Consider the following 9,924-nt stretch of genomic DNA (forward strand, 5'->3'; position numbering starts at 1 on the left):
ACTGTACAGGAGAAGAGAGTGTGAATTCCTTGACAGATTTCCCTGGATAGATCAAGTTTAAACTAGAAGGTTTCTGCAGAGAGCAAAGTTCCACCAGCTGTGAACAAACCTCCAACTGGCAAAGCTGAAACCTCAAACCAAACAGTTTTGTTGTTTGGCTTGAATTTTCAGGTCTTCTGATCTTTTGCAGCTTGCTGGATAAATACGATTCATTGATGAAGCCGGGAAGTGAAACATGATGTTCACATTCGCTGTTAGCTCTCACTACACAAACATATCATTTTACACTTGCCAAACTGGAGTCTGTTGAATTTATTTCTCTGTTTTGGGACCACCTGGTAAATATGTGATGTAAGGTCGCATCACATACTAATGCTCACTACTGAAAAACTGAAATCCAACATCTAGATCCTCATGCTGGGAGCGAGCACTAAACATATCTTCCCTCTATCTTTAAGGTAAAGGTGTCATTGTTGGAAAGACAAAAGTTGCAGCACAGAAAAGTGTTTTTAAGACCACTTCTCAGTGTCAGTGCTGGTGCTTACCTGGCTGTGTGGTGTAAATGACTTTGTAGCTTTCAAACTCTCCTTTCGGCTCTTTCCACGACACCTGCAGCTTGGTGGGGCTCAGGATTTTGGCACGAAATCGCCGTGGCGATGAAACTGGACAGAGAAACAACAAAATAAAGAGCTTTACACAATAAATGTCAGTTTGAAACATGCTGTAAATATTTGAATGATGAATGAATTAATAAAATATCCCTGTCATGCACCGTCCATACCTACACATTTTTTATCGCAATATTAGAAAAACTGCTGTCATCAGTGTGTATTAGTCGGTTACATCCATAGCAGTGGATGGAGTTCAATTTTGTTCAGTCAATAGTTGATAATAAACGGATTAGGCTTAGAGTTTTGATTTAAAGATGTGTAATTTCTAGATATGTGTCTGCTTTTCAACTGTTCAAATGTTCAAATTGCTGCTATTAACAGGAAGTTACAAAAATGTCTAATTATCCTTAACTAGTCCCAAACAGCAGCACTGCTAAGGATGTTTGCACGTTTCACAGAATCTGCTCTCCTTCTGTTTTACTTCTGCGCGGCCGTTCATCCGCTAAGCACCAAAGACAACTGTGACTGAGTTAAGTTAGATTGAACTCCCTCCAGAGTTATGGCGGCGTAGAGGCAGTCACTCCATCTGTGTTTTTTAACAGTTAGGAAAGGAAAAAAATAAAGAAGGATAAATTGTATCTCATCCAAGCGGGAGGATACACATCAGAGAGATTAGCTTGCACAGATGTCACATTAAAAAGCAAAGTCCCATTCTCCTCCTCCTCCTCCTCATCTTCCTCATGTATTGACGGGCCCGCATTGTGTTCCTCTCTGTGGGGACACGACAGGTCTTTTTCTATGTTCCACTTACCGTCAGCATCAAAGCGACGCCCCTGCCTCTCATCCTGATTAGTTGTTGGCCCTGTCAGCCGCCTAGAGGCCTACCCCCCACTTTTCTCTCTGTATCCTTCCTTTATATTAATTTTCTCAATCTTGCACTCCCTCTCCATCTTCATCTCCTCATCTGTCCCTCTGTCTTTCCATTTCTATCTGATCCCTCCCAGTACTGAGCTCATTTTCTTTCCTTTCTCTTCTTTCTGCTTCTCTGGGCTTTGAAACTGTCATCAGGGGTAAGAAGAGGATGAGAAAAAGGTGAATGTGACTTCCTTTTAACTGCAAGGAGAAAAAGAACAAAGGGCACCAAAGGGAAAGGCACTGGAATAGCATCTGTTTACTATTCCTCTCCTGTCCTAAGCAGGAGTGTTTAGATGTACAACACAGAGTAACTAGATCCACTGAGCTGCACAATATCCAAATACACTTCACAATGGCCTGACCAGTGTATAAACCCTCAGAAAAGTCAACAGCACTGTGTCAGTGGAACTTTCTTCTAGTCCACAAGAGTATGGTCACTTAGCTCCTACACAGTGTTACTGTGTTTTCACATTAAGACAGGTTAAAACACTGGATTAAGGCCATTGTAAAGCACTGCAATGCCAAAACCACATTTCCAGGGTCAACAACCACAACACCCCATCATTTTCACACCGGCAGAGCCAAATCCCAGATAATAAATATGTATCCAGAAGCAACACATTCCCCGGTCTAATCTAGTTAACTATGAAAACAAAAAAAGAAAAGCCAGGGGGTGGAAAATAAAATATGAAATCCACAAACTCGTTCATGTGTTTGTGTCCTCATTATGAGGTGAGCCATCTGCTGTTGCCGACTTCTTTAAATACCTACACTGTGACTGACGCCTGGTACAGCTCTGATGCTCTGGCGTGCAATAAACAAGAGGCTTAAAGGGATGGTTCACCCAAAACAAAAAATCTGAAAAACATATTGACTTTGGAGGATGAACCTTTTAGAAGGATTTTTATTGCTGTGTCTGTCTGAGACAACATGCATATGTTGTCTCTCCATATGACACATAGTAAGAACAAAATGTATGGATGTCAAAATTAAGAGATTAGTTATTTGTAATATGCCGCCCATGGTAAAAAAAACAGCACACATTTGAAGAGATAGTGAGATAGTGGCTGTTTTATTTGGCTTTTCTAAACAGATTTATCCACTTCCCTGCAGCTTTCTCCACAATACAGGATTTAGTCAAGCTGATAAGACCTATCACCAAACACCTCTGCAGCATTTCGGGTGAACCGCCTCTTTATGCAAGTCATTATCTGCAGAAGACTACTCATGTAGGTATGCAAAGAAACTTGAGTTCAGCACAGGGAGGATAATCCTGATTTCAATGGAGAGAATGTGAAGCCGGCGCATTCAACAGCAGGCAAATATATTTATATACAAACACATATGAGGAATACTGTACCAATTATCTCACCAACCTGGGGATGAGAATGAGGGCTGCATGGGATTTCAGCTCAGGGTTTAGCTCTCTGTCTCGGAAACAAAGGACATTCTCTCTTCTGGAGAGAGCTGCTCAAATCCCAAATGATTCGAGAAGCAGATTTCGCACCTCTCTGTTTGTAGTGTAGTTGAAATGTGTTGAATGTGTCTTTGTGTGTGTTGTGTATCTGTGTGAGTGCATCCACATGTGCATGTGTATGCATGAATTGTGTATGTTTGTCCGGAACTGGAGGCAAGTGTAATCTGGTGTATGCACATAAAATCGAAGAGAATCTTAATACTTGTAACTTTAGTGTTTGTAGTTTTTTCATGCCTTTAATGAAAACCTGCCGGTTCCTTTGCAGCACCACACAGACACACACACACACACACACACACACACACACTCACAGAAAGCCATGGATCTTCTCTGTGAAACTGTATTCTCACACAGAGACAAGTATTGGATGCTGAGCAAACAGACTGGTGAAGACAAAAGGCCTATCCTGTAGATATGGGAACTTAATTCTCATCTATTTTTCATGGAGAATCTTGTGCAAACAGCAGAGCCGACTGCTGCTGAGGGTTGGTGAGTTGTGCAGCTAGTCAGACGCACAACGTTTGAGATGTGTTTTAAATGATCAGGAAAGGCAGAAAAACCTAGAGGACAATATTAGGTGAAGGGACATTTTAGTTTCTGGTGATGAAGGATAGTAAAAGAAGTCAAACACTAGTAGGAAAAAGAACTTAACTTGTTTATCCTCTTCAAGTCAAATGTTTCATACGCTGACAATGTCCAGCTCTGTCCTCACAGCTTCTGACAATGTTTACATGTTTAATGTTTAGTTCTCTGAATGAAACTTAGAGCATGTCACCTAGAAAAAGTACCAGTGAACAACCCTGACATTTGACCACATTCCCCTTCCTGTTTCCCCTCCAGGTACAGAAACCTGCAAATACTTTTATACCATTTATTCTGCAGGCAAGAAAAACCTGAGAAGCCTCGACAAAGCCTGAGCTAAGCCACTGAAATCATCCTTTTCAACAGGGATTTTGTGACAGGTGTTGGGTTAGAGAGTAATTTAAGATATGTAATCACTAACTCACTTTTCTATATGGCATATGTTTCACATCTTTGGATTATTGGCAAAGCAATATGCTCATGGATCAGTCTATTAATGGGACTCCTCTGAAACTAACAGAGAGCCACAGAGGTGAGGAGTTTCTCAGTGGAAGCTCTCCAAACTGATCGTAAGTCCTCGGCTCTTCCTGGGTCACTGGTGTAGCCGAGGCTAGCACACTATGGCCTCTTCACTGAGGAATGTTGTGGTTGCTTTCAGTCCAGTGTCCTTATTGTGACAGACTTATTCTGTCAGTGTCAGCCTGTACCTTTACTGGGCCACTTATGGTTGCAAACATTTCTTGGAGGCAAACACATTCTCTTTTAGAAACAAAACCGTCGGCCTATTAATTAATCAGTCAATCTACAAAAAAAACCTTGCAACCAGTTTTATAATCAATAATTGCTTAAGTCAATCAATCAGTCAGTTTAAGTAAAAAACACCAAATATTTGGGAGTATTTGCTGCTTTTCTTTGTCTGAAGTGATAATAAACTAAAAATCTTTAAGTTTGGAGTGTTGGTTGGACAAGACAAGCCATTAAACGACACCTCCTTCAGCTATTGGTCATCTTCCACAGTAGCAGTGTTTTCATCTAATTGTCAAGCAAATTAAAATGCCGCAAAAAAGAATATATAGTGAGGTATCAACTGGTTTTGAGCAAATAAACTAAGCTACAGCATAGCTTCGTCAGATAGGCTAGGTCAGGCATGCCTGTAATAAACACAGTAGAAGAAGAAGAGGTCGCGAACCAGAAACAAAACCAGTTGTTGGCAAGCGCCTATCAACCTCAAAGAGAAGAAGAACAATAGATGGAGAGTCGTTGTAATGATTGGTTCATGTCAGCTAACACTGGCTGTGTTTCATGGTGATTAGAGACGAGACTACTGCTTCTTCTCTCAGAGCGGAAACAGCTCATCAGTCATGAGAGCTAAATGTTCACTACGTCACAATCTATTCAGAAAAGATCTTTCCATCTGCTATTAAGTGTGTTAGTACAGGCAACTTCAAGTGAGCGTAAACATTTTTTGTGAAATTAAGGACATTTTCACACAGTTTTATAGCTGTCCCCAATACCATTTTTTGGGATCTTCCACTGCACATGCTCTGCAGACGAGCACAGAGAGGACGTAAGCCTGCTACCTAACTCACCACGACAGAAGTCCGGGATTATCTAAATGCTTTCAGACAGCCAGTGGCACCATTGAGGTAGGTGGCAGGTACCGTGTTGTGTGTGGTAAAGGGTGAGTCTGCACACTGCCAGTATACGGTAGCAGCAGTATGGTATTTGTCATTTGTCATTTCAGACACTAATTGGCTTGCATCCTGACCTTTCAACCCCCTAAACTGCTATTATGGTATGGCACAGTATCAGCCCACTGACTTTACGGTTATGGCACAGAGTCAGCAGGCTTTGGTTCTCCACCACAGCACTGAGCAGGTTTAGTCCTGTTTCAAGTTCAACACTGCCAATAACCTTAGAAAGTTGGCAGATGCTAAATGTGTTTGGGTGCAGCAAAGGTTCTAACTATCAATCTGTCAAACCAAAACATCAATCTTTTAGTGTGTTTCATAGGCTTATACCAGATATCATTTCTCTTCGATCCATGGTCAGGTCTTCTTTATAAGAAGGCAAAAACTCAGTCAGCACAGATCATTTAAAACACATCCTGAATATCAGTGAATAATGTGTATTCCTAGAGAGAAGGGCTACTACGATTTTGAATGATGATACTGGTGTCTTTCTGTTAATGAGGTAATGAGGGAGGTTATGTGTGAACTGCTGAATCAGTTAAATGACGATGTCAGAGAAAACACAACTACATGAAGAGTTTCTGTCTTACAGACAGCGAGGCGCTATGGTAAAACCAAGGAGGAGTACTGTTTGAAGCCTCACGTTTGCCGTTGACATACTGCTGCTCTCATTGGCTGCACAATTTCAACTTGTTTGTAGCAGGAAACAATGGCGGCTCACCTGGTCACACACAGTGTAAAGCAGAACAGAATCCGATCCATATCTGATCAGCACTGCCTGGTTCACTTTGATTTGGTGAGCTGGACGGACTCACTGAGAATGAGCTGTCAATCACAAGGTAGCCCCGCCCTAAAGCATACCCTGCTTTATGGTCTGTTTTACTCTAAATGGGACCATCATTTACTAAGGAAGACTGGAAGAAGACTAAAACTAGAGACTGAGACCATAAACTCATTAGGAAACTGTTTACTGAGCTCATAAATCAACTGGGAAGTCTGCATGGGATTGTTTTTTATTGCAGCCAATCGAGCTGCCCCCTGCTGGTCATTACATAGAATGCAGGTTAAAGACACTTGCTCATTGGCTTCACTTCACAGACCCGGAAGCTCTGTCCATTATTATTATATTATTACTATATACTGCCAATGGTCTGTTTGCTGAGGGACAGTAACAGGGAGAGAGAATTTGGGACTAAAAAGACTGTTATTCTGGAAAATAACCAGGTTGTGAAATGCTGATGGTTTTCATTTGACAACCTGGGGATGTGACTCAACAACCAACTATAAATCATCCAGAGGAACTATTTTTTTTTTCACATATCTGTCTCATGTACTATTGTTGATATAGTGAATGTTTCAGCAAATAGGACAAAAAGTTATTTAAAAAATGACCTACTACAGCTTTAATGTATGATGATCATAATTACATATGAATAGAGTTAATAAGGATATTTATTATTATTTTTATGGTTGTTTATGACTGTCGACGTCGTTTTCTGCTTTTGATGCGTCATTTTGTCTGTATTATATAATGATCTAATCTTACCGATCCCTCAATTACATTGCTTAAAATCAGCCTAATGTACGCCATAGTCACTCACATACACAAACGAGAGGAACACTAATCATATCACATATCACTGCAGCATTTCCAACTAGAATAGTTTCATTTTGACATTGTGAAGGTTTTAAAAAGTCCTTTTATCAAATTACAGGCAGTCTAACAGTTAGCTGAATATATAGAATGAGACTTTTGGTTTCATTATGGGGGTGTAGCGGGCTGCACTGGGGGTCCTGTGACCTCAGTTTGATCCTAACTTATTTCTCCCTGACATTTTACAGGACTATTAAATACACATACTATATTCCGGTCTTTCCTCTATCTCACTGTGAACTATTGCTGAGCTTGTCACTCCAAAACCTAACGCCTTAAATAATATGACTTCCTGTGCTTTTTCTGTCACGTGCTGTACAGCTTTACAGTAAGCACACGCGCCTTTACAGTAAATGTTAAAAGTTAAAACACTGATAATAATATTCAGTTTATGTAGGAAACATCTTAACAATAGTCTAAAATATCCCTGGAGTAACTGTTAGTTGGAATCCTCAACATTGTGTTCTCTCTGTTAGCACTGAAACTATTAACTTCAGCTTAATATTTAACTGAACTGGAAACACGAGTTAAAGCATCACGCAGAGTAAGAATGAGACTTACCCTGTCTCATGCAGGCGGTACAGGTTGGAATGTGATATCTGGAATTTCCCATATCTGGAGAAAATGATGGCTTACTTTCCAAAATAAGAGTTAGGACATCAAACTGACCCAGAGAGCTCTTTGGACCGACCGCACAATCCCCCAGTCTGTTTACAATAAAAATATCAAAAATGCGGGTTCATTGCTCACACGATATGCAGCTAAACCCACTGATGCACCAACAGGCAGCAGGCAGAGGAGGAAGAGGAGGAGGAGGAAGAGGAGGACGTCTGATCTATGAACCTTTTAAAGTGAAATCGAAATAGGCTTTAAGGGTATAAACATTTGCCAAAAAGGACGAGAAAGAGGAAGAAAACAGGTAGAAACGTAGATACTACGTTCTCCGTGTGTATTGTGAGAGATGCAGACTTCACCGCAGAAAAAGATAGCTGCACTTGCCAGCTATGGAATAAGTGAAGCAACCATACCCGCCTCACTATGCTGATAAGAGAAAAGAGGTTAACAAACTTACTGTTCATCAATACACAACGCTTAACTTACCAAATATTCCAAGGGGAAACCATGCACAATCCTCAGGGACAACAGGCACCTGTACCCTAGTGATAGAGTCCAAAGTTCTGTGTACTAATGGTCTCGGGTGACAAACGTACAACAAAGATGAAGAGGTGTGTTCAACTGGATCAGAGGAGCCAGAGGAAGTCGGTCTCACACACATCAAATGGAAGCGTAATTGCTTGGTGTGCGTCAGGGATGTGGCAGTTATTCATCCATATACTTATTCCAGCTAATATTTTAACCTTTCTTAAAAAAAATACAGCTACATGTCAAAACGGATACACCTTTGTGTTTGTGGAAGAACTTGTTCCTAATATGCCATGCCTGCTTTAGTTTATTTAGGTGTGGTTCAACTGGCTGTGTGCAATTCTGTGGAATCTTGGCAACATTAGCTTCTGCAAGGGGATGTGTGCTGCATGTAACAAGTGTGAGTTTTTAAAGTAGATTTTCCACATTCCTCTCTGGAAAGTTAAATAATAGGTTAGCCTACTTAAGTCAGACTTATGAGGAGGTTTTATTTTAAACCATCATCTAGCTAAACAGCTTAAAAGACTAGCTTAGTCCAGCATGATGGTCATTTTGTAAATTATGCTGCATTTAGAGTAAAATAGACAACCACATAAAACTCAGATCCAGCAGTCAAACTAGGCAGAGCTGATATGTGAATCAAGATTTTGTTACTGCGTTGACTATTTCTTGCTATATTTTGACTATATGTTAGTGTACTGTTTAGCTGTGATATGAGATTATGTGTGACCAGGTGAGCTGCCATAGTTTCCTGCTACAAATGAGTTGAAACTGCGCAGACAGTGAGAGCAGCTCAACTCACAGTACGTCATATTCACTGGCTCCAACAAACTGTCACCCATAAGGCTTCAGAATGGTACTCCACAGGTTTACACTTGGTTCCAGTTCAGAAATGTAATATATCTACCTCCATGTCTGAAATAGTTGCATTGCTCTCCCCTAAAATCAGTATTGTTCTGGCTCTTATACTGCTTGGAATTTGTTTGGATGCCATTCAATTATATCATTCCTAATTCTCCTTTCTGGAAGAAACCATTGATCTAATGTGTCTAAACTTGTCTGAACAACTGAACATTTAATCAAAACATCAAATTTGGAATAAAAAAGGAATAAAATGTTTGAACATGGCACGTTATGAATGGCAGTGTGACAACATACCATGTTTACATCTTCAATCCTATATGTTGGTAGGACTACAACAAAGCACTTTGGTTAAGGATAGTGATAAAAAAAAAAGGTTCTTCACGCTTACTGTATTTTCTCTGAACATTTGCTATTGCAAATTAGTTAAATTATATAAAGCTATTTTTTAGGAGACTGTGTTGTCATGTTTTTAAAGTACTTTAGTGCAAACACGGCATTCATTCATATACAGAGTCTTTCAGTGGCATGAGGAGAACACATTGACTTTCTGCCTACTATTTGTTTGCATTGTGTTCGTGACTGTTAATGTTTTTGATGGTTATGAATTATGAATGAATGGCTGCTCTGCCCCTTCCTCAATCAGCTGTGAAAGTAAAAGACTGCTTTTTGTCTTGAAGCAGGAAGACTGTTCTCAGCCAGAGGAAGTCGGTCTCACATACATCAAATGGAAGCGTAATTGCTTGGTGTGCGTCAGGGATGTGGCAGTTATTCATCCCTAGATACTTATTCCAGCTAATATTTTTAACTTAAAATACAGCTATATGTCAAAACGGATACACCTTTGTGTTTGTGGAAGAACTTGTTCCTTGTGTTTATTCCACTGTTTTTATTGTAGTGTTTTTCTGTCACCTATAAAGAGAAGTGAAGTTTCACCAAGCTAATGTTGTGGTTTCATTTTTCCGTCGCAATGAACCTCAAATGATGTCT

At 40.2% G+C, this 9,924-nt stretch overlaps 1 protein-coding gene across 3 annotated transcripts in view; it reads right to left on the reverse strand.

The window, feature by feature from the left end:
* The window catches only part of LOC118342691 (collagen alpha-1(XIV) chain), a 140,678-nt gene that overhangs the window by 127,517 nt on the left and 3,237 nt on the right, over window positions 1-9,924 (reverse strand). For all 3 annotated transcript variants that reach the window (XM_035681308.1, XM_035681307.1, XM_035681309.1), the window contains one exon: window positions 546-662. In XM_035681308.1, coding sequence (XP_035537201.1) covers window positions 546-662 — 117 coding nt within the window. The remainder of the gene's footprint in view (window positions 1-545; window positions 663-9,924) is intronic.

Source organism: Morone saxatilis, unplaced genomic scaffold (assembly GCF_004916995.1).
Source record: "Morone saxatilis isolate NCDOM2014 unplaced genomic scaffold, NCSU_SB_2.0 Contig9, whole genome shotgun sequence".
Classification (NCBI taxonomy): Eukaryota; Metazoa; Chordata; class Actinopteri; family Moronidae; genus Morone; species Morone saxatilis.